This window comes from Microtus oregoni, unplaced genomic scaffold, assembly GCF_018167655.1.
Source record: "Microtus oregoni isolate MIOR12 unplaced genomic scaffold, Mior012 000034F_ref0000314, whole genome shotgun sequence".
NCBI lineage: Eukaryota > Metazoa > Chordata > Mammalia > Rodentia > Cricetidae > Microtus > Microtus oregoni.
Genome location: NW_024543093.1, coordinates 10,648,767 through 10,674,015, shown reverse-complemented (window position 1 = coordinate 10,674,015; position 25,249 = coordinate 10,648,767). Strand labels below are relative to the sequence as shown.

Here is a 25,249-nt window from a genome sequence, read left to right as displayed (position 1 = left end):
AATGAAACTGTTCACATTGCTGCTGTGGAGCTCAGCATATTTCTGTAAACACGGAGCCTGTGCCGATGTGAGGACAAGAGTAATCTTAGCCCTGAGTCCTGACTTCCTTGTAGTAGAGGTCAGGCTCCACACACGGTCTTGCAGACAGAGCTGACATGCGTGACCTTCTATCTCGTCCTGCATTTCAGCTCTGGTTTGTGAGGCTGGCACTGCTGGTGAAGTTGGGCCTTTTCCAGAATGCTGCGATAGAATTTGAACCCTTCGGAACTCTGGACCAGCCGGACCTGTACTATGAATATTACCCACACGTGTACCCGGGACGCAGAGGTAAGGGGCGGTGCTGCGCGTATGTGTATTGTGTGTATCCGCTCTGCTTTGTTGTGTACCCGGGACGCAGAGGTAAGGGGCGGTGCTGCGCATCTGTGTATTGTGTGTATCCACTCTGCTTTGTTGTGTACCCAGGACGCAGAGGTAAGGGGCGGTGCTGCGTGTCTGTGTATTATTGTGTGTATCCGCTCTGCTTTGTTGTGTACCCGGGACGCAGAGGTAAGGGGCGGTGCTGCGCGTATGTGTATTGTGTGTATCCGCTCTGCTTTGTTGTGTACCCGGGACGCAGAGGTAAGGGGCGGTGCTGCGCATCTGTGTATTGTGTGTATCCACTCTGCTTTGTTGTGTACCCAGGACGCAGAGGTAAGGGGCGGTGCTGCGCGTCTGTGTATTATTGTGTGTATCCGCTCTGCTTTGTTGGGGCTTATGCAAAATTGATTTCCTGGGTTTTCCTCACCCAATCATGAAAAACTAAATCAGTAGCCTTGCACAAAGCCCGAAGCTATAGAATCTCATGCAGTTTTTGTGATTGGGCTGACCTGGAAGAACTTATTGGTGCAGGCTGACCTGGAAGGGTCACTTAGAAGCCGCCTGGCCAGCACCTGCTAGAACCTGTTGCCCACTGTTCTCCAAGTGTGCACTGACATTATGCCATGGCATAGCACAAGTACACATGTTCCTGAAATAAAAGCAAAGATCCCTGAGACATTCTTATCTTTCTATCTTGACAGCTCCTAGGAGTCTCTGTTTTTAATTTATCTTAAAATTTGGTTATAGCAACCAAGGGCATCACAGTCTCTATCATTGTTTGGAATCACCAGGCCATAGCATGGGCTGTATTAGAACAGGGGCAAGACTAAGGATGGAGAGAAGGAAAGGAAAACTCTGAATCCTTGTGTCAAGCATGGTTATTTGGATGAGTATGCTTGGTCCCCAGTTGATGGCACTGTTTGGGAAGGTTTAAGAGGCATTGCCTTGTTGGAGAAGGAGTGTCACTGGAAGTGGGCTTTGAGGTTTCAACAGATACTAGTGCTTCCCAGCGCACTGCCTTGTGGCTGTGGATCAAGATGTGAGCTCTCCACTGTCCCTTTGCTCCACTGTCCTGGACTCTGGTCTCTGAAAGGGTAAGCCAAATCGAGCACTTCCTTTGATAAGTTGCCTCGGTCATGGTGCTCAGCACAGCACTAGAAAGTGAGACACGGAGGTGTAGGGTCTTACAGAGACAGCCACACTGTGTCCCTGGAGAAAGCCTTTTGGAAGATGTCTTCTGACCAAAAGACATCTTTTGGAACTGGCTGCTGGGAGCTGGGTCCTTCAGTTGCACCTGCCTGACCAAGGCTGCCTCCCACTGGTGTCTTTGTGCTTCAGCACCCTCAATCACAGAGCAAGGTGGGAAATCCTGCACTGAGTGTAGAGATGCTGTCATGTGTAAGTGGCTGTGCCGTAGCTGGCACAGCAGTGATTATGCACCTACTATTCTGTGCTGTTTTGAGTTCACTCGTGATTTGTGCCATCCTTCTGTGAGGCTGGTGGGCCTCACTTATGTGCACCCCACTTGTGCACCCCAGCGGCTCTACAAAGAGTCACCCTGGTTGTCAGAAAATGCAGCTGGCAGAATCAGGCAGGACCAAGGGTGTAAAGACAGGGTTGGTGGCAAGTGTTAAGCCTTAAATTCACATCAGCATCTTAGCTCTTGTTGGCTGACAAATCCATCGAGAAAGCTGGGCAGATAAAGTGTTCAGCTGCTTTTTGTGTTGTTTTTAAGCTCAGATCCTGAGGCGTTGAAGGGATGTGAGGAGAGTGGGGTAGGTGGCTCTGTGTCCTTAACCTGTTCTGTCCCCTGTCCCTGTTACCTCTCACAAAATAGAGCTAGGAGGAGCTCATCCTTTTTAACTCAAGAGAGCGGGATCCAAGGTCGGCCCGTAACTGTGTAGATCAGGTTAAGCTGGTAATGTTGCTTCTGACTAGAAGAACTTGAGCTTATAAGGAGGATCTACTTAAAATAGAGCTTAGCTCCAAGCCCTATCAGAAGTGGGTTTGTGAGTTTGAGAAGTGAATCAGCATACCAGACAGACTTCATATCAGACAGACTGACCTCAGAGGTCGATCTCCAATCCTTAATGGCTAATGCCTTTCACTCAACCAGGGCCCAGTCAATCCCTTTATCCTCTGTACAAGTAGGGCAGCCAGGTGAAGAACCATACCCAGGCTCTATGAGGTGCGACATCTAGAAGCCATGCCCCCCCACCCCACTAGCAGCTAGAGAAGGTGGGGCAGAGGCTCCCCTCTAGTGAGTCTGCCCTGGGACACCACATACCAGTGCCCCACCCCCACACTGTAGCTGGGAAGGTACCTGCTATGTCCTGAGTGCCATCAGAATTGTCAGTTTCCCCTCTCAATGGATAGGTCACCCACACCCTCCCAGTGTCCATCAGTCCACTCTACATCCATTCCCAAGAGACATTCCCATGTACAGAAGAGAGATGCAGCCTCCTGTAGTGATTCAGGGGTGCTTTCCATCCTGGGAGCAGGCAAGTGTTACTGATGCTGCCCCACTCTTTCCTCGTCCCCAGGTTTGCACTGCTTGAGGGTCTTGTTAAGGCAGTGAACGCTGGGATATTGTTCAGTAGCTCAGCTGATGTGAGGTCCTGGACAGTGAGCATTGGAGGTTGGAGTTCAGTGGCTTAGCACATGTGAGGTCCTGGGCAGTGAGCACTGGAGGTTGGAGTTCAGTGACTTGGCACATATGAGGTCCTAGGCAGTGAGCACTGGAGGTTGGAATTCAGTGACTTAGCACATGCGAGGTTCTGGGCAGTGAGCATTAGAGGCTGTATTTTTTTTCCACCATATATATTTGTTATAGGAGCGGCGGGGCTGCATCCCCAGCACCCCGGTCGCCTGGCTAGCTTATGCCTCGAAATAACAACACACAAATTGTATTCATTTAAACACTGCTTGGCCCTTTAGCTCTAGCCCTTACTGGCTAATTATGATATCCCGATCAACCCATCTCTAATAATCTGTGAGCACCGGTCTTACCGGGAAGATTCTAGCCTACGTCCATCCTGGGTCAGAGCTTCATCTCGTGTGTCTGCCTGGGAGCGGGGCATGGCGTCTCTTCTGAGGCGTCTGCTCCCGAGAGGAGAGTCTGAGCTCACTTCCTCTTCCTCCCAGCATTCTGTTCTATTTACTCCACCCACCTATGTTCTAAGCTATGAGCCCAAGCAGTTTGTTTATTACTTAACCAATGAAATCAACAGATTGATATATGACACTCCCACATCAGCTTAGCACATGTGAGGTCCTGGGCAGTGAGCCCTAGAGGTTGGACTTCAGTGGCTTAGCACATGTGAGGTCCTGGGCGGTGAGCACTGGAGGTTGGAGTTCAGTGACTTGGCACATATGAGGTCCTAGGCAGTGAGCACTGGAGGTTGGAGTTCAGTGACTTAGCACATGCGAGGTTCTGGGCAGTGAGCATTAGAGGCTGTATTTTTTTCCACCATATATATTTGTTACTTTTCTGTTGCTGTGATGAAACACCATGTCCAAGGCAACTTACAAAAGAAAGGGTTTAAATAGACTTCTGGTTCCAGAGGGTTGGATGGAGATGTGAGAGTGCTTTTTAGGCAGCTAGCACAGCAGCTAAGAGCTCACATCTAAATCCACAGCAGATTTAGACAGAAGAGAGTGTTTGAAACCTCAAAGCCCACCCCCAGTGACACACCTCCTCCAATAAGGCCATGCCTCCTAATCCTTCGCAAACAGTTCCACCAACCAGGGACCAAGCATTCAAATACACAAGATTATGGGGCCATTCTCATTCACACCACCATACCACACTTCCCTCACTACTGTGTTAAAATCACTGTATAAAGTAACTTAAAGAAGGACAGGATATTTTGACTCAGCATTTCAGAAGGGACATAGCCCATCCCGGAGGGGAAGTATGGTGTGTGAGACAGCTGGTCACATCTCTTCTGCCGTCTGCCTGCCCAGAGAGTTAGATGGGATGCTGGGGCTCTGTTCGTTTTCTTTGAATTCTTTGGACCCCCACCCTGGGGGGTGGAGCCACTCACGTTCAAGGTGGGTTCTCCACACCAGTTAAACATTTCTGGAGATGTCTTCACAGGCAGGCCGAGAAGGTGTCTCCCACATGATTCCAAATCCAATCAAGTCATTAATTAAAGTTACCTAAGTCACCCAAAAGGAGGAGCGGCCCTGTTGTGTACAGATAGCTCTGACAGGTTAAGGACATCAGTGTGTTTAGAAACTGGGGGAAAAGAGTTTCAGCTAGTCCATTTTCCTTGATAGCTGTGATCCTCAGGAGTTAACTAATTTTTCTCATGAAGAATAGCTGTTTTCCTTCAGCCTAAGAACCATTTTCTTAGCCCTCCTCACAGGCAGAAGCTGGTCCCTCCTCTGCTGCACTCTACCTTGGCCTCAGGGTTAAGAGCTAGTTGTGATTAGGTTTTGTCTGTGACTGACAAAGCATAGAACACGAACCATAGAGGTTCATCTCTCAGGGGCACCAAGCTCCCAAGCCAGTAAGCACATAGCTTCACGGAGGATCTGGACTCTTCCTGGTGACATCCCATGAATCGCAGATGCAGAGTTACTGTTTCATATCAGTGACTGCTGAAACTTGACCCAGGTGTTGGAGGACTCTAAAAGGCAGGTGTTTCCTGAGGACGTGATAAAAAGCTCAGCTCCCCTTGGCTTCTGACCGCCACTGTCCTGCTGTCCACTATCATCACGTCTATTGCTCAGGAGTGCAGAGACTTCTGTGGGGACTTTCCAAAGAACATGCTTCCATGAAGAACAGGAGCAGCTGTTTGAGTCCAGGTGTAGAGCGGCCCTTTGTCACTGTACAGTCTGAAGCTATGTTCTCCAGGTGTGCAGCCTGAAGGTCATGCAGATGTGAGGCCTGGAGAGCATGCAGATGTGCAGCCTTAGAACATGTAAATGATGTGCAGTCTGTAGAGCATGCAGATGATGTGTAGCCTGTGGAGCATGCAGATGATGTGCAGCCTGTAGAGCATGCAGATGTGCAGCCTGTGAAGCATGCAGATGATGTGCAGCCTGTAGAGCATGCAGATGTGCAGCCTGTGGAGCATGCAGGTGATGTGCAGCCTGTAGAGCATGCAGATGTGCAGCCTGTGGAGCATGCAGATGATGTGCAGCCTGTAGAGCATGCAGATGATGTGCAGCTTGTAGAGCATGCAGATGTGCAGCCTTAGAACACGTAGATGATGTGCAGTCTGTAGAGCATGCAGATGATGTGCAGCCTATGGAGCATGCAGGTGATGTGCAACCTGTAGAGCATGCAGATGTGCAGCCTGTAGAGCACACAGGTGTGCAGCCTGTAGAGCATGCAGGTGTGCAGCCTGTAGAGCATGCAGATGTGCAGCCTGTAGAGCATGCAGATATGCAGACTATATTCTGCTTCTAGCTGAAATTAAGCGGCACCCAGGATGTGGATGAAGGAAAGACGGGAGTTGTGCATCATTAAGCAGCTAATTTGAATTATGAAATGGACATAAATCTCACATGCTGGAATGTTAACATGCATCCACAGTGATAGGCTGGACGCTGGCAAATGCCTCTTATCATTTGTGGCATAACAAGCATAAATGTAAGAATTTGATTCATTCATTTCATTTTAGCTCACAATATATAAGCAAAGCAAATCATTAAAATGTGCGTTAAAAAGGAGGAGGTTATAGTCATACAAACAAATAACTTTTATGAACAAGCTTTAATATATTTCATTTAAGATTGGGCAGAATTTGTGCCCATTCCGGATGCTCATAACAAGACTTGATGAGTTGTGTGTGAAGCTGATGAAGCTGAGGTTTTTTTGTTTTTCATTCAGGAAAGGGACAGTGCTGTGTTTGATATATTTGTCAGACAGTTCAGCGGTTCCTATCCAGTGTTCAGCTGTGAGTTCCAGCTGCTCTGCTGCACAGAGCCTCCTTCTTGCTCGTGGGAGCAGCAAGGAGGACAACGAGTACTAGCAGAGCAGCCCCAGTGCCCACAGTACTCTGGCCTCTGACCCCACACTTACTGCTCTTTCCTGCCAAGGCTGCATGTCCCTCCCCAGCACTGAGCCCCCTGACTCCAGCTCTTACTGCCAGTCCTGCCCTCTCAGCAAAGCCCTCCAACCAGGAACTCCCATGCTCCCCATCTAGGTGTCACGTGTTCACCCATGTTCGCTGAACATGCTTGCTGTCTGTTTCAGGAGCCTGTCTCCCTTGGTTCCCTACTTTCCCCAGGTTGCTCAAATTCCTTCCCAGGCAATAGAAACATCTATCCCTCCTCCTAAGGTCCCAAAGACACAAGAGTCACAATCCCCACCCCAGTTCACTCTGGGGACTGCTGGGTTTACTGCAGCTCTTACAGAACAAGGTGAGGAATTACCTACAAAGGCATAGGTGCCCCTCCACTCAACGGGCTTCCCCATAGCTGCATAGATGGAGCCCCTTCCTCTAGTCCTCCATGGCCTACATACTCTGGCTCCTTCTGAGGCTGTGTTCATTTAAGGCAGAGATTCACATAACGGGTGGTTGGAAATGACTGGATGGTCGGGGAAGGGGGCCTGACCCCATCTTTCAGGGTGGGGTGTGAACAGGCAACAGATGGTGATGGCTTGACTCCCAGCAGTCAGAACACACCTGTGCCTTTAGGATGCACAGTTAGCCTCTTTCCAGTGTGGGGCTCTTACAAAGACTAGTGTAGGCGGCACTGCACGTTCCTCTGTGTGAACATCATGGGCTTCTCCAAGGTCTGAGTTAAAAGTGGTTTTGCTGAAATCTCTTGTGCCTGAGTTTTCAGCTTAGCAAGAGACCAGATTACTGTCGAAGCAGCTCCACATCCTCTGTCCCCTCCAGCAGCACTGTGTGGTTTTCTTTCCCGACTCAAGCCAGACGCTTGGCTGGACTGTGACCCACTGGACCTGCGGTTCCACCTCTCGTCCTCAGTCCCTTCCCCTGAGTGCTATTCTGAGGGGCTTCCCCCCAGGGCCACGCTCACACAGGCTCCCGTTGCTGCTTCGCTGATAGGCTTCTTGTGTAGTAGGTGTTTAATCCTTTGTTAGGAGTTTTACCGGCAGTTTCTCCCATTCTAAGAAGGATTGTCAGAAGGGTAGTCAGTCTGCTTTGAAAGGGCCAGCCTGACCTTTTTGTTTGGTAGCTCTCCTGGCGACTCCATATCTACCTGTATCTACATCATAACCACAGACATCCTGGCTGTGTTGTTGGGGTCAGAGTAGGAACTAAGGCACACAGGGACATGTACCAGGGAACATTCTGGAATATATTCTTAACTGAGCCGCAGCACACTGCTGCTCTGGCCATCAGCTGGACTTTGATGTAGCTCTGAGTACATGAATAGTGCTCCCATAGATCTGTGAGAAGCTGCTGGCAGCTGCACAGGGCATCCTGCTCTGTCCTCTGTGGAGCCACGCTATGCTTCCCCTCCTCAGGGCACGCTTTCCACATTCTTTGTGTTCAAGGAAAGGAAACAGGAAGCTCAATTAGTCTAGCATGTATTCCTATGGAATCTACTTCCTCAGAATGTTGGACTCCAGAGTCAGACATCCCTGTGACCCTCACACACACCACACATGTCTCACTTACCCACTGCCACTCCTATACTCCCAGAGGGTGTCCCACCTCCCCAGAAAACTGCTACCACCCCACCGCTAGTGAGAAGGAATGAAATGAAGGGGTCAGGTTATATACTGGACACTATGGATTATTTGGGGTTTGTCTGTTTGTCTGTAATGTTCAGAACAAAACTGCTCCTCTTAGGGACTTAAAATTCCTTTCCAAATCATGTCTATTTGCTTTGCTTTTCAGAACCTTCCTTGTGCCTGGAGTGGCCTTCTGCTTCTTGTATTCTCTTAACAAAATTGTTTTTTGTTTTGTGACCTACTAAAGCTGGGTTTGTATTCAGGTGTTGACGGGAGTTGCATCCCTGGATGGTATCAGTAAGCTGTTCACTGGAGCTCTGTAGTAGCCTCGTGTGCTGGTACGGTGTGCACCTTGGCACAGTTGTAACTGATGACCTATTGCTGACTCTCCATCAACAGTTGGTCACAGTTCCCAGTGAGCTCACACTCTGCTTATGCATTTGCTGTAATTCTATCTTCCAAGAAGCAAAGTGCCCATCCACCACCATTTTCAGTCCGTCTGGAGCCCTCTACCGTGGCAAGGAAAGACTCATCGTGGCATGAGTTTGGGTCTTAATGGTACTGCTTATCATTAAACAGTCCCTCCCTTTCAATGCTCAGAGGATGTGAAGCAAAAGATCTTGCTCCATAAAGAAAACACATTTTTACTATCTTCAATGTGTCAGTGCAGTGCTTCTGACTGGCTCAGGTCTGTGTTGAGTTCAGGTTTCAGCAGCTGCAGCAACAGCAACATTCTGGAGCCTCACTGTAGAACTGAGTCCTGGTAAATCACCCCCATATCAACTGAACCAGATGTCCTGACTCTTGAATTAACTGAGAGCTAAGTTTCTGTCCTCCCCAAACTGTCTGCTCCTCTAAATTCTCACCTGGTCTTCAGTCTTGTTCAGCTCCCCCAACATCTGCAGCTCGCAGGTCTCACTCTCAAGTGAAATTCTGAAACTTTTATATCCACACAAATCTGACATAGCAGCTCAGAATTAAGTGTGTAGCATAATATTGTAAACATCTGGGATTTCATTTTTTACTGCAAGATCAGTTCACCTCCCACAGCTAACATGTTGTGCTGAAGTTAGATTTAAATTTATAGTTCACATTACTCTGCCTGAACTTCAGAACACCAAAAAAGAATGCCCTCTTCCTTCTTCCCACAGCTAGAGGAGGAAGATGCCCTCTTCCTTCTTCCCACAGCTAGAGGAGGAAGATGCCCTTTTCCAGCTTCCCACAGCTAGAGGAGGAAGATGCCCTCTTCCAGCTTCCCACAGCTAGAGGAGGAAGATGCCCTCTTCCAGCTTCCCACAGCTAGAGGAGGAAGATGCCCTCTTCCAGCTTCCCACAGCTAGAGGAGGACCCTGTTGGCTACTCATCATTCTCACTAATTTTTGCATTAGAACAAACTATTGAAGACATGAAAACTCACCCTGAGGTTTCATTGCTACCACTATCCCACCCAAGTGAAGGCTTGATTTTGCCCCAAAACTTGCTCCAGTTGAAAAGCCAGTAAGCTGCAGCTAGTCCATGCTTATCATCATCCTGCTTCCGTCTAGAAACTTTGATTGAATAACCACTTTTGGTCTAGGATTTTTTTGTGTATGTATAAATGTAGCATGTGAACAAATGCAGGGTTGGGTGGAAGATGACCACACAAGGTTGGAACTATGTTGTGTCCTTCGAGACACTGACACGCTGCAGTGTATCTGGCATGGACCATCTCAAGGAGATGAATGGAGTGCACAGTGTCCCCATCAGCTGTCAGTACCTGGAGATGAGGGAGGAGGATACCAGGAAAGGCAGAGGAGAGGAGGGGAGGGGAGAGGAGGAGAGGAGAGGAGAGGAGAGGAGAGGAGAGGAGAGGAGAGGAGAGGGTGTCCAGGGGGCACCTGATGGAGAAGTGAATCCAGCCAACTGTCCCTGTAACAAGACTGGATAAGGAAGGCCAAGACTGGGTACTGTGGGATCTTTTTTACATGCTCTCTGTTGCCAGTGGCAACCGTGCACATGGCAAGCAAGTCCAGTTGTGCCTCTGCCACATGCTGCCAAGAGTTGCATCCTCTGAGAACAGCAGTGACACCTGCAGAGGTCACACTGATATGGCTCTCTGCTTTCACTTCTTAGTACACGCCAATGGCAGGTTTCTAGCACATTCCTCCTTGACTTTCCATGATGGTGGGATAGATCTTCAGCACTAGAGGATCTGCAGTGTAGGCCACACTACAGGGGACTGTCTGAAATGAACTCTGAAGTGTTTTCTGAGCAATTAGTGAGAATACTACAGTATTCATGCCAACTGTGTTAGTTTGCATTTCTATTGCTGTGAAGACACACCATGACCACAGCAACTCTTATAAAGGAAAATATTTAAACTACCATATCAACCTAAATTTGGGTAAATCACAACTGTCAAAAAAAAAAAAAAAAACAGGTCCACTAGGAATTGTGTCTTACAGATTTTGATTGGCCTTCCCTGCTAGCAAGATGTCTCCCTGTAGGAGAGAAGAGGCAGGCATAGGTATACAAACCTGGCATGCTTTGTTGTACTTGGTAGCCACACTGCAATTCCCAGCAGCTTAGACAGGCCAGCTCATCCAGACTGGGGCAGTGTGGTGATTTGATTGATAAATGTCCCTTATCTGGGGCATTTGAATACTTGGTCCCCTGGTAGTGATGCTTTTAGGAGGAAGGGTGCCACTGGTGGCGGGATTTGAGAGTTTAAAGACAAATGCTATTGCCAGTTTGCTGTCTGCTTCCTGCTTGTGGTTCAAGATGTGAGCTCTCCAGTTTCTATTCCTGCCACCATGCCTGCTGCTTGCTGCCATGATGAACTCTTTTTTGTTTTTTTTCTGGAACTATAAGCCCAAATACACCCTTCCTTCTGTAGGCTGCCGTGGTCCTGGTGTTTTACCACAGCAATAGAAAAGTAGGCAGTTCAGGGAGTCACGGTAGAGGGGTTGTTGGTGCCTTTCTTTAAGCCCCATCTGGCACAGCTTCTGTGTGCTTGTACTTGAAGAGGCATGAGGTTTGCTTGATGGCCACATCTGTCATGTGCTGTGTCCAGAGCCTGGCCTCTACTTGGCTCGTAAAACTTACTGAGGAACCTGTGCATCAAATCCTGCAGTAGAACTGACAGGCGGTATTTCCAGCTGCTCTCTTCCTGTCTCAGTTCTAGAAGCTCCTACTTCTCCTGTTTAGTTCCCATCATTTTCCTTTCACTGAGGCCACATGTTTTTCTCCTGATTGGCAACTTTAACCTGGAGAGGCCTCTTCCTCTGTGCAAGCCCATAAACCGGAAGGAAGCCTTTTCTTGCTTCAGCTTGACTTTGTTGCAGGCATTTCTGAAAAAGGCATAACACAGAAGCTAGTGGGAGCCTCATCTCTGGGTCCGGGATGGAGAAGTGTCCTCGCTGAGCTATCTGCCCCATCTCTGGCATTGTCAGGAACCTCCAGAGCCCTATTCTCTAGGTCCAGGATGCACAGGTCTCTGCGCCTCCAGAGCCGGTTGCTTTGTCTGTAGCCTTCTGTGCCAGGAAGCCCAAGCTAACCCCTGTCTTAGTAAGTGCTCTACTGCTGTAAAGAGACAGCATGGTCAAGTCAGCTCTTATTTAACTGGGGGCCTGTCTAGTTTCCATTGTCACCATGGAGAGAAGAGTAGCTGTATCAGGTAGGTGCGGAAGTAGTAGCTGAGTTCTGTATCCTGATCCACAGGCAGAAAGCGAGAGACTGGGCCTGGCTTCGGTTTTTGAAATGTCAAAGTCCACCTCCAGTGAATGATACACTTCCTTCAACGAGGCCATGCCTCCTAATTGTAATCATTTAAAACAATTCCACTCCCTGGTGACTAAACATTCAAATATATGAGCCTACAGGGGCCATTCTTTGTTGTTGTTGTTTAGTTTTTTGAGATATAGTTTCTGTATATAGCTGTCCCAGCTGTCCTGGAATTCACTATGTAGGCCAGGCTAGCCTCAAACTCACAGGGGGCACCATTCTTATTCAAACCACCACGCCCACCCTCTGTACTATGTCATGGCTCTCGGTGTTGGTCATTGGGTATCTGCTATTGAATTCATTCGTGAGCATCCTCGTGGTTGCTGCAGGGCTATGGCAGTAGTGGTCTCCTTTGGTAAAAGGCTGGATATGCCTTGGTGAGGCTTACCAGTGAAGATCCGCTTGTATTGTACAGCTGGACCAACAATAAAGGGCTTTCGTCCTTGCTTCCACTGGAGCCCCCCTGTGTGCTGGCTAGTGTTTTGTCAGTATAGTCACTTGGGGAAGAGGGAACCTTAGTTGAGAAAATGTTCCTACCATATTGACCTGTGGGCAAGTCTGTGAGGCATCTTCTTGATGGATGCTTGATGTGGGAGGACCCAGCTCACTGGGGCCAGTGCCACCCCTGGGCAGGCGATCCTGGATGGCATAAGAAAGAGGGAGCAGGTGTGAGAGACAAGCCAGTAAGCAGCACTCTTTTTTTTAACTTTCTCTTTATTTATTCTATGTGTCTTCCACATTATGCATTTGAATTATGAATCTGGGTCCCATCATTTCCTGTCTCTTCATAACAACCCTCTACCCTTGCAACCTCCCCCCCCCAAAAAAATAAAATAAAATAAAATGAAACTTAAGAGGAAAAAAAAGGAAAGGAAAAAAAATCCCATCATGGAAGCTGCAGTGTGACAGTGAGTCACTCAGTAACCCTTTTGTCCATGTATCTTTATGTGCAAGTGTTCGTTGCAAAGAGTCATTGGTCTGGTTCAAGACCTCTAGTTTCTGCTACCCCATCAATACTGGGCCCTCACTGGGACTCCTCTTAATATCCTGTTATTGCCCGGTGTCATGGAGATCCTGCAGCTCCAGCAGATCGTAGATGGAATGGATGTTGGGCTGGGCCTGGTTCTGGGCCTGGATAGTTGCAGAGTTGGCCAGCCCACCAGCTCTCCTGTCTTCACCACCAGAGTGAGCTCTCCAGCATTGCTCTTGCTAGTTCACTCCTTGCAGCCATGAGCAAGGGGTGGGGCCAGTTTTCCTGCTTTCACACCCTCAGGGTCAGCTCTCCCACGCCTACACCATCAGGGCCAGCTCGACTGTGTTGTCCAGGTGAGGTATAGGGGCCACTCTCCCAAGTGCTGCAGCTGGTGAGGGGCAGGGACAGCTCTCATGCTCTTGTGACCTCAGAACCAGCTCTCCCACCTGCCCCAGGCAGCAAGAGGTGTGATGGAGGAAGGTCATTGGTTAATTAAATAAAGAAACTGCTTGCCCTGATTGGTTAGAACATAGGTGGGTGGAGTAAACAGAACAGAATGCTGGGAGGAAGAGGAAGTGAGCTCAGAGAGGCCATGCTCCCCTCTCCCGGGCAGACGCACGCCATGAAGCAAGCTGCCAGGTCAGACATGCTGAATCTTTCCCGGTAAGACCGGTGCTACACAGTTTATTAGAGATGGGTTGATCGGGATATCAGAATTAGCCAGTAAGGGCTAGAACTAATGGACCAAGCAGTGTTTAAAAGAATACAGTGTCGGTGTAATTATTTCGGAGCATAAGCTAGCAGGCGGCCAGGGTGCTGGGGACGCAGCCCCGCAGAATGGGCATCTCTTCCCCACGACACCACGATCTGGCAAATGAGGGGCAGAGCCAGATCTCCCATGCTCACATTCTTGGAGCAGTTCACCTGCACCCCCTGTCAATAGGGTCAGCTCTTCCACAGCCTCCAGGTTCCTGCCCTGGTTTCCCTGGATGCTGAACTCTAAGCTGTAAGGTGAAATAAACCCTTTAGTCCCCAGGTTACTTTTGGTCATGGCATTTTATCAGAGTGATAGAAACCATAACTCAGATACCTTCCAATGCTTCCTTTGTGTAGTCAGAAAACACACACATTCACAGCAAGCTCATTAACTCATTTCTGATTTCTACTCTAGGTTCTATGGTCCCCTTTTCGATGCGCATTCTACATGCAGAACTGCAGCAGTATCTGGAGAACCCACAGGAGTCCTTGGACCGACTACATAGGGTCAAGACGGTCTGCAGTAAGGTAACTGTCACGGTGTTTAACCCATTTCGTCTCAGCACTCAGACCATGTCGTTCTCCACCTGTCCCCAGGGAGACAGTCTCACTTCCGCACACATGAGGTCTTGGAATAGCATGGCCTTGGTATTCATGCCTGAAGTGATTGGGGGACTCGAGGGTGATTTGGGGCAGAGTCCGAGTCCTGAAACCCCTTTCCTCAGTTCACAGCGGACACATTCCTCATTGGAGACCACACAGGTGAGCACCCAGCCTCCCTGAGAGTGAGCCAGGCCACTCCTGTGCCAAGCAGAGCACTGGCACCGTGTGGGATCTTCAGAATGACCCTGGGAGGTGACAGCCATCATTCCCTGGACCAATGCCAAAGGCCAGAAGGCTGTGGGTACTTGTCTAATTGTGTCCAACTACAAAGTAATTTTTGAATCACAGGACCTCAAACTGTCATTCCCATTTGGTTTTCTCTCTGGAGAAGTGTGAAGCTCGGCAGCTTTGCCATCCACACATTGTGGGAAACCCCTCCCTCAGAAGCCTCACCTCGGGTTAAGAGTGGCGTTGCTGTCCAGCCCTCCTCACAGTATTTCCGGTAGGACCTGGTAGGAATGGCAGCATGGTATAGTCTCTGAGAAGAGTGTAGTAACATTTGTTGAGCCTCTTTTCACCTCCTGACTTTTCTCATAAAAGCATTGTGGTGTCCCAGGGTCATGACTTTAGTCTCCCTGCAGAGTGCAGAGTGACGAGAGCCCTGCCAGCTTGTGCAGAGAAACCCTCACTCGAGTGGGACAGGGATTCAGGCACTCAGCCCCCTTGACTTTGTATCCACTTCACTGTCCATGCCGTCACATAGAAGGTAGAAGAGCTAGGCATGGTGGCACACGTAATCCCAGGGCTCAGGAGACTGAGTGGACAAAGCACAAGTTCTTAGCCAGACTGGGTGTGAAAACACTACCCAAAAGAATTAAAAAAGCCAGACCCGCTTGCTCGCTTACATGTAACCAGCTCTTCTCGTGGTAACTCGTCTTCTATCATAAGCACAATCAAAAAATGGTGACACACACCTGCACTGTCGTTACTCAGGAAAGGACCTGGAAAGGAAGAAGCTAGGTAGGAGGATTGCATCAAAGCCAGCCTTGGCTACATAGCAAAACCCCAGACTTGGGACTAGTGAGATACTCAGCAGGTTTGCCATGAAGCTTGACAGCCTGGTCACCAAAGCAGAGAGGGGAGTTGTCCTCGTTACCTCATTCTGAGCATCTGTAATCCAATTTGCCTGGTGAGTTCTTCCTGTGTGGAAGACACACCAAGGAATGGACAGAGTCTGTGTGTGCTCAGTGTGCCTGTCAGGGCCATGTTCTTAAGTGGCATCCAGTTTTATCAGAACATTACTTTCTACAAAGGAGTCCCATGTTGGTTTTGTCTATTGTCTTTGAGTCGTTTGGTGAACTCACATGTTTGGTTTAAGTGGAATCAAATGTGCCATGCTGCTGTGACTCAGAATTTTATGGCTGTCACTGTCTGCAGACAGACGTCTATCTTCTGCTTTCTACGCCTCTCTTTCTGGTTCTGCAGGCTGTCTGTGCCTCCGGGTGTCACCAGAGCTTTGCAAGCCATTTGGGAAAGAACTCAATAGAGACATTCCTAAAAGCCGTTTGCATAAATAGGTGTAATCCATAAACACTGAAGTCCAATTAGCCTGGGGTTAATTTCATTTGCCAATACAGATGAGCCACCCCCTCCCCAAAACCCCAGGTAGATTTGGCTTTGGGGTGCCAGGTGGAAAGGCTTCCTGAGCTGCAGCTGGAGTAGGCAGCAGATGAGGCTCTGTCTCCTGCGCTCTGAAAAGGAATCGCGTGGGATGTGATGTGGCCCGCTTCTCTACTGATGGCTCACAAGACAGCGCGAGAGGTCTGTTCCAGGAAGGGTTGGCGTCTTTGCTAAAAGGGGTTTCTGACAGATGGGCGCACTTGGGTTTGCTGCTTTACAGTAGACACAGTTAGAAATGCAGGACAACAGCCACTGTCCTCTCGCTGGGCTCGGGCAGGCGAGCCGTCAGCACCCTGATGGCGTATGACGCTGCCTGCTGCTGGCGCTCCCCAGGGCAGATGCTTTCCTTGCTCCACTTTTCTGCCTTTCAGCAGACAGCAGATTAATTGTGACGTACTCAGAGGAGATGGGGCACTCGGCAAGCAGATAAGCAACTAGAAAGAATGAGCAAGGACCACTTCGTCCATCTGGGCTGCAACCACACTCTCTGCCTTCCAGGCCTCACACTTGGCCAGCCCCATTCCTGCCCAGAGCAAATTGCCCTCAGTGAAGGACCCATGTCTCCCTCTGTGTGGGTTTGCAGTTTCACTGCCCTGGTGGCGCTCACAGTGCAAATGTACTCCAGAAACCTCTGAATGCCACCATTACAAATCCCAAGGCATGAATAATAAAGCCACTGGGCACTCCACCAGGGTGGAATCTTGATAGACCAAGCATAGGCCCCAAGACTGAGAAGGGCACATGGGAACCTAGAGAAAAGCAGACTTTCCAGCTAGGAAATGTCTTTCGTTCAGCCCTCTTTGCCTTTCTCTCCTCAGCACCTACATCCCCTCAACCTGATAAGTGGAAAGAAAAGCACTCCTTCCCCTTTTTTAAGGCATTAAGGTCCTAGAGGCTTTGTGAGAGCACTCTGGAGTCACACCGACTGGGTGGAAGCATCCAGCTGTTCATCCTGACCTGGCCTGGTCTGTGCTGAGCGATGCGGCTTGTGACCTGGACTAGTGAGCACTCGGTGCTGGAGCAGTGGAGATGTGGAATAATTCAACAGGAACACCCTGAGAACCCTCTCCCCTCCAGGAAGCCTATGTTCTAGAAGGCCCACCGGTGCCATTGATAAAGGCAGGAAGGCTTCCCCCTTAACTGTAAAACTCAAAGCAGGGAACTGGATCCGTTTGTATAGGCAGGTTGCCGTCTTAAATACTGTGGCAGGCAAGTGGTAGTAGCTGTAGACGGATTCAGGCAGGGTGCCAGAGTCACTCAAGGCATCATGGCCTGGGATGCACAGCTTTCCTGAGCTGTGGATGCTTAGTGGTATTTGTTGCATTGGGGAACAGAGTCTGTTATCCAGATTAGTCCAGAATGTGTGCAGGGGATCTGGAAGAGCCCCTCTGCTTTACTGAGCCTTCTTTTCAGAGACGCAGCCAAGTGAGGATCCCTCTCCCCCATCCCCCTGCTTCCTCCTGCCGCCTGCCCCCTCAGTTCCAAGTACCTCTTCCCACAACTGAAGCTGATTGCAGTGGTGAGCTCGTGAGACCCCAGTGAGGGATGCATTTCATGACGTGCAGATCGAATGAGCTGAAATTCCGGAGTGTTTCGGCTCACTGCCCCTCCTGGGAAGCCCTAAATTGAAGTCAGCGCAAGGTAACCTTGACTCATCTGCACGCTTGTGATCAGCTGCTGCCTGGCAAATTACTCTGTAGCTTAAAGCACTTCCTTTAATTTTCCATTAGTGGGTTAATTGCACCTGTTGATGGGTTCGGGCGCTGTATTTCCATGCAAATGCCGCCTCCTTTATCAACCCTTTGCCCACCTCTGACACCTGTATGCTCAGGTCCTCCTGACTCCCACCTGGGGAGCAAGCAGGCCATGCTGCTGCCCTCCAGTTCCCTTGATGTTGCTGCAGGTGACTGAATTCCACTCAGCTGTGTGAAGATGCCACATGTGCTCTGTCCACTCCTCTGTGGGTGGGCAGAGCTGCAGGAACATGGTACCTTTGGGGCAGACAGGCTCCATTCCCTTTGGCTGTAGAATTGCAATACATTACTACTCTACTGAAAATACAGGAGACAGAAACTTCTTTAAGGAAACAAGCTTATTCAGGGTCAGCCGTGAAGGAGGTCAGACTCTTGAGATGTACAATGGGTGGGACAGGCCATAAGGGAGGTGGATTTGGGCTGCAAAGTGCTCATACTGGGCGAAGGCCCTCTCTCCAGAGGCCTTTTCCTCATAAGTGTTCTCCTGCATCTTGATCTGAGGCCAGCGTCTGCATTTGCTCCCTGGGTCACGACAGTTACTTCTCTGTGAGTTGGTTCATATGAACTAAGGGGAACAGGGGGCCTTACCGAGTCTGCAAAAGAGGAGAGATCAGATGCGCAGAGGAGGCAAAAGTAAATGAATTGAGGGGAAAGATGGAGAAGATAGGCAAACCAGAGTGTCCGTCCTGCCCCCTCCCCCCCATGTCACTCCTTCATAACAAGGTTGTCGTTCCGGGCATCTCCGCCTGCACTGTTCAGTTGGTGGCTGTGTCCTCAGGCTCTGTAAAGGGCTCCCACTCCTGCTTTTCCCAGTGGTTGTGATCATGGAGTTAGGGCAGGGACCCTCCTGGGAAGCCACTCCGAGACACCAGTGATAAAATCAGAAAAGGGGCCTTCTTCAACCACTGTGACCCATAGCAGCAGCCCGGGTGCTTGGTGGCTGTGGGCCACTGGGTATCACCTGGGGCCAGAGTCTCAGGGTTCACCATTTATTGCTTTAGATTGCCACCGAAAACATTCCCTACTTCAGGGAGAGTTTCAGTCCTTTGAAGGTCATGGGGGGGAACTGTTGGTGGTGGCTCTTGTCTTTCAGAACTGGGACTGTCACTCCATTCCTGCCTGCTCTGTGAGGCAGTAACAGCTCGGTCAGGTTTTCTGTCTGGACCACCTCCAGGACATTACTAGCTCCAGCCTGGAGTGCGCTGCCAGCTCGCTTCCCCACACCTGTCAAGGGCTACTGTTTGTTCATAAGAGGCCCCCCATTCCTTGCTTGCATGTCCTCATGCAGCACCTGACTCCCTACCCAAAAAGCAGGAAGAACCCAAGAATCACCTTGGGGGCCCCAGTGTCACCTCTACCCAGTTCTGTTTATTGGGAGTCACAGAATCCAGCCTTGAACCGTGTGCCCTGAAGTGAGAAGGTGGCCCTTGGTTTAAGTATTATACCTCTGCAAGTCGGCTGGAATCTGCCCTTCTTATGCTTTAGGGGAACCCTGCCCTCCATTTCTTCTCCCTGACAGTTCCTGGTGGGAGGAGCCAGCCTAGGGTCAGGTGTCTGGAGAAGCCATGCCCACAGGCCTCAGTGTCCTCCCCAGCATCTCAGGCAGCCTGCTGAGACAGCTCCCAGAAGTGGCAGAGACCCACTTATTATTCAGCAGTCAGCAAGGGTTAGCCTCATTGCTCCCAGATCACAAACTGTCAAAAAAAAGACCACAGGAAAAATCTGAGGCAATGGAACAGTTTTTATTTTTTTAATTTTTTGTTATGGCTTCATGTAATTAATTTTCCCTTGGCACTTATGAAGTTTACAAAACACTAGAAGTGCATTCCATGGAGCCCCATAGTCTGTAATGCAGATGAGAAAAATGTGTTGGGGCTTCCAGATAGGGAAATAGAGATTAGAGATGATAAGCTTAAGTCATCCTGAACCTGAAGCCACATCTCACTGTGTCCAGTGTCACCGCTGTGACTGTGCCTCGCTGTGTACAAGGACATGGAAGGCTGGTGGAAAAGGAACCGTTTGCGTTCTGAACTGACAGTGTCCATCTGTAGAACGGATTCCCTGTAGTCTACAGACAGCTTCCTGAGGCAAGAGTGCGGTGTGCAGCCCTTTCTGCCCAGACGCCCCGTGTACTCCACTGTGTGCAGCACCTGGTCCTGTGTGGTCGCTCTGGTCTGTGCAGCGCCTGGTCCTATGTGGTCGCTCTGCCCTGTGCAGCACCTGGCCCTGTGTGGTCGCTCTGCCCTGTGCAGCACCTGGCCCTGTGTGGTCGCTCTGTTCTGTGCAGCGCCTGGTCCTGTGTGGTCGCTCTGGTCTGTGCAGCACCTGGTCCTGTGTGGTCGCTCTGGTCTGTGCAGCACCTGGCCCTGTGTGGTCACTCTGTTCTATGCAGCACCTGGTCCTGTGTGGTCGCTCTGCCCTGTGCAGCACCTGGCCCTGTGTGGTCGCTCTGTTCTGTGCAGCGCCTGGTCCTGTGTGGTCACTCTGCCCTGTGCAGCACCTGGCCCTGTGTGGTCACTCTGCCTCCGATCCTCCTCATCTTTTATGGGGACTTCTAGAGCCACAGCCCACCGTCTCTTCCTTGCCCCTTCCTACAGATGATTGACTGCTTACACTTCTCAAGGCCACAGGATGCTCCAAGGTGATCCATCCAAACATCTCGAAGATCTCAGTGCAGAGGCCAGCCTGCTTCACCTCAGACCTGCTATCCCTTGGCCCTACCAACTCTACTTTCTCTTGCCAGCCACAGATAGAGGAGTTCACCTCTTTTCTGAACCCAGACCTCCAGCTGCTCCAGCCTATCATGGCACCATCCTCCGGCTGAGCTCTGTCCTCTGCTTTCTCAGTTCCCATCACCAGGGGCACTCATGTCTGTCTGTCACTGGCTCCCGGGCTGCAAGCCCCTTGTCTCTGCAATGGCAGATTACAGGCCCAGGGCTGGATCTCTGAAGGATGGTAGAGCCTAGACTTGCCCACATGGCCAAGATGACACCCAGATACCCAAATACAGCTGCTCCCACCCCTCCTGGAGCTGTTCTGCCCCCATCTTCTGCACATGGCACCCAAGGGATCTCCTACTGTGGGCTTGTCCCACAGTTTCCAATCATATGAGCAGGACCTCATCTGAGGACTGCTCTGGCCTCGAAGAGTCTTCTAAGCCATTAACTCTTTACAAGGTGTTAGAACAGAACTGGGCCAGGGAGAGTGTACAAGCAACAAAGTCCTAACTACTTGGGTAGCTGAGGGAAGAGGAACACTTGACCCCATAAGCTCAAAACCAGCCTGAGCCATATTGTGAGACCTGTTTTGAGGGAGGGGAATAAAGGCCCTTACCTCCCTTTTTTTTATTACAGAGTAAGCTATCATACCTGAGGCCATAGCTTCTGTCTCCTTTTGGAGAGCTCTGCCCTGGATTAGAAGAGAGTCCACTCCTGTGGCACTGCTTGCCAGCACCCTTGGCTGGACCTCCCAGCAGCTTATATTGGGCTGTGTCGTTCATAGCATCAACACCAGTCCTTGGTGATTATGGGTGTGGGGAGGGACAGGAGAGAGGAAGATGGGGCTTCAGGGTGAAGAAGAAAATGGGCCTGCACAGCTGTAGATCCTGTCTCACCCAGACTAGGTGCTACTCTGGGCCGTGGCCATAGTGTACTCTTGATTTACATTTGATAAAACCGAAAGAAATCCTCTCACCTTCAGGTTTATCTACTCAAATTCAGTAGAAATGCCAGTTGATACCTTTCTGTCGCCCACGCTTTCCCAGGGACCTCTGCCTCCAGAGCATGTTCCAGAACAGTGTGGTGCATTGCACCTGCTGGGAGGGATCCAGTTGATGATACTTGTTCTCAGGGTCTGCATCTGGGACAACACAGACCTGTGGGTGGGGGTCAAAAGGTCAGCCTTTCCCTGCAGTACCCGCATCTCCCAAGTGGTGCAGACATGGCCCCCGAGGCTCAGAAACCTTCTCATGTCTGCAGTCAGAACCTTCCCACCAATACTTAAGCCCCTTAGTGGCCTGGGACACTGCAGACCCTGGAGCTCCTCTCAGTCCCACTCGCAGACCCACAGAAGGTGAGAGCGGCTGTAACCTCCTCCAGTCCCTCCCCTCCCCACCCCCGGTGTGTAGCTACATGCTATGCTAGTTATTTGTCTTAGAAGTGCTGCAACCCATGGCCCAGCACAGACCACTGAAGGGAGGGAAAATGTTTGTTTTGATTCATGGTTTCAGAGGGTTCAGGCTCGTCACTTGACCCATGTGCCCCAGCATAGCATCACAGGAAGACTGCATGGCACAAGCTGTTCCCTTTATAGCTGGCCGGGGACCACATGGTCCCAAGGACCTTTCCCCAGTACCTACCTCTACCAGCTAAGTCCTACTTCCTGAGCTCTCTAGAACCTCACAGTAGGGCCACCAGCTTGGGACATGAGCATTAGCCAGTGAGCCTGTTGGAAAAGAAGATTCCCCAGACTGTCACAAAACCAGGAGAGCCCAGAGTAGGCGGTAGAGCCCTTGCTGGCTCCGCCTCTGTCACCTCCATTGCCAGTAGCTTCTGCCTGTGCTGCCTCTCACATTGCAGTGCGAGCTGCCGCCCCTCTGAAGCGCCCCACTTCTGCAGAGCCAGAACAGCAGGCAGCCTCCACCCTCCCGTGGGTGCTGGCTGAGATGTGCAGGGCTCCATGGAGACAGCCTTACCCCAGGCATGAACGGCCAGTACAGAGATCCAGGTGTGTTCCGGGGTGGCTGATGCAGTGGTCCTAGAACACAGAGTTGTGCACACGGACCTCTCCACACCCCTCATAGCTCGAGAACTGTCCACTGTCCTGCTGCCTGTGGCTTTTTCGTGATGCAGATCCAGCCTTTGTCCTAGTTCTCTGTGCTCTCAGACTGGATCCTGAATGCTGGTGCCCTCTGCTGTCCCTCATCCCTTCTCTTTCTTCCCGGGCTCCCTCCACTCCAGCCTGAGGGGATTTAAGAGTTCCTTCTCTGTCAGATTAGCAGATTAGCTGGGAAATGTCATTTGACATAGTTGGCACTGGCTTACTTCCCTCCAAGGTCTGTGTCCTGAATCTCTCAAAGGACAATCTTGAGCCCCACGTGCGTCTCGAGTCACAGTCCATAGCTAATTACTCTCTTGGTTATACAAACTACGAACTTTACAAAGGATAATACCAGTGTGGCATAGCTAGGTATTGAGAGGATACTCAGTGCTGTCCTCCACTGCCTACCTGCCTCCTGGAGGGTAGCCACGGGGGTAACGTCACCCAGCAGGTGGCAAGAGGAAGACAGGTTTTCCACAGAGCAGACAGATGCAGGAGAGCCTTTTCCATTAACACTGTCCCCACTTTTTCACACACGTAGTCTTCTCATCCTGCCCCAGGATATAATAATAATAAATAATAAATAAAGTAATGACAATAGTAAACCCTCTTCCCAAGCCACAGGGGCCATGGTGACTTTTTTCAGGGAAACCCAAATGCAGAAGAAACAATGCAAAGGTTTTAACCAAACAATAAAAACTGTCGGATGGTGGTGATGCACACCTTTAGTCCCAGCACTCAGGAGGCAGAGGCAGGCGGATCCCTGTGAGTTCCAGGCCAGCCTGATCTACAAAGCAAGTCCCAGGACAGCCAGGGCTACACAGAGAAACCCTGCCTCGGGGAGGGGGGAAAAAGTGCCATCTTCATGGAATTTCGCGAGTGTTGTAGGAAAGGCTGTAGGCCTGGCGGTGCCCAGAGGAAGGGAGTTGATGTTCCCACAGAAGTTAGTTACCCTTGTGTGTAACACATCTGATGCTTTCTATGGAAAGAAACACGGAACACCCACTGTATTCACGTCTGAGAAAGCTTTACGAGTCTCATCAGCCTAAACTCTACCTCCCACCAGAGTGAGGGTCCTGCCCTTCTCATCAGCTCCAAGTAACTGGTAGTCGTTGTGGTGCAAAGGACACATCTGTGCAAACATTCCTTAATGGGTCGGTTTCCACCCAGAGAAGTGTGCTGTGTCCAGGAAATACAATGACACTGTGGACAAACCTACTCACAGTTTTTTCCTTGTTTGAAATGACTGCAGATCCTGGCCAACTTGGAGCAAGGCTTAGCAGAAGACGGTGGCCTGAGCAATGTCACCCAGGAGAGCAGACAAGGTGAGCAGTCCCCTTCTGTTCACATTCTCGGGTGTGTGAGACTCGACCCTACAGATGGTCCTCGCTGTGCTGTAGAAGGACCCTGGGTAGATGAGGGGAAAAACACAGGTTTAACCCAAAATATAAGTGGGTTCTGAGAATGGCCCCACCCAGCCATTGGTGCCCTAGGGACTTCCTATTTGCCTAGACAGATTCTCAGGGCAGAAGGGAGCCATAGTGTGTGGTCAGTGGCTGAGCATCCTGATCTTTCATGGTGTCTTAGAAATCACCTATGGACACACGGTGGACTACATGGGCAAATCTGCCTCTGAGAAGGTTGTATCTCCGCCGTTTCCTTCTGCTATAATGAAACACCCAAATCTGGTTCATTTATAAGGAAGAAAATTGTATTAGGCTCGCAGTTCTGGAGTCTGGGACGTGCATGAGTCGATGCTGGCCTGTGGCACAGTCTGCAGCATTGTAGCAGGAAGTAACCATCACATGACTCTTTTTAAACCAACAATACCATTGGTAAGGCCTTGCCTCAGGACTTTCCCAGTGCCCTCCCAAAGACCCCCACTTCAAATACATCAACATGTGACTTTAGGTTATATCCTCAATACATGAACTCGTGTGCATGTCCCTACTGCTGAGCACACTAGCAAAGAGCCAGTTCCTTTGAAAAGGTTTATGACTCCCTGGGGTTGAAGGGCCATGTGTGTTTGTGTGCCGTGTAGGTGAATGATATGTGGTGTGTGCGCATGTGATTTGGGATGTGTATGTGTGCATTTACATGGGTATAGCCTGTTGGTAACAAGGCTGAAACCCAGAGGCATGAATGTGTCGGCTTGCCCTCGTTGATGCAAGCAGCATAGTCCCCAACTCAGCCCATACTCACATCAGATGTCTGTGAAGGGACCCTTCCAACCCCAGCGAGTTCACAGCACCAGTTTGATAACCTAAGAAGAAACGGTCAGTGAAGGTTCTGAACCAGGTGATGGCTGATACCAGAAGTGAGCAGAGATCTACAGTTCACGTGTCTGCTGCCTGGCAGCCATGACACTGGCCTTGTCCTGTTTGCAAGCAGGGGTGCTTCTCTCCTTCCTTTCACCCAGCCCTTTGGTGTTCACTGCTGGTGTCAGCAAAGCCTGTGAAGAAGGCAGACCAGCATTGTTCCCATCTGAGACTAAATGCTGTGTGCATGGGTCAGCCTCCACCCTGGCCAGCAGATGTACCATATCTGCATCAGGCATGCTCGTAGGCTTAGGGTTCTGGCATAGAGCGGGGCTCACCTGTGCTGCACCTGTACAGGTGGTCCCATGAGAGCCTGCTCTGACCCTCTTCTGTCTTCTGTCTCCAGTGCTCCCTACAGTGATTAAAGACATTCTGGTGAACCTGGTAGGGTTAGGCTGCGGGGAGGGAGGAGGGTGAAATCAGTAAACAGGGTGCAGTAGTTCCTAGCTTGCCAAGCATGCTCATGCGCTCTCTCTCCTCTACCCTGCAGCCTCTGTTCAGCTGTGGAGGTCGCGACTGGGCCGTGTGCTGTATTCCATGGCAAATTGTCTGCTCCTGATGAAGGTAC

General features: G+C 50.3%; 1 protein-coding gene across 1 annotated transcript in view; it reads left to right on the top strand.

The window, feature by feature from the left end:
- Positions 1–25,249, top strand: part of Trappc12 (trafficking protein particle complex subunit 12) — a 69,535-nt gene that overhangs the window by 33,073 nt on the left and 11,213 nt on the right. Inside the window, exons 5-8 of the mRNA XM_041630452.1 lie at positions 189–327; positions 13,924–14,036; positions 23,616–23,688; positions 25,172–25,245. Coding sequence (XP_041486386.1) covers positions 189–327; positions 13,924–14,036; positions 23,616–23,688; positions 25,172–25,245 — 399 coding nt within the window. The remainder of the gene's footprint in view (positions 1–188; positions 328–13,923; positions 14,037–23,615; positions 23,689–25,171; positions 25,246–25,249) is intronic.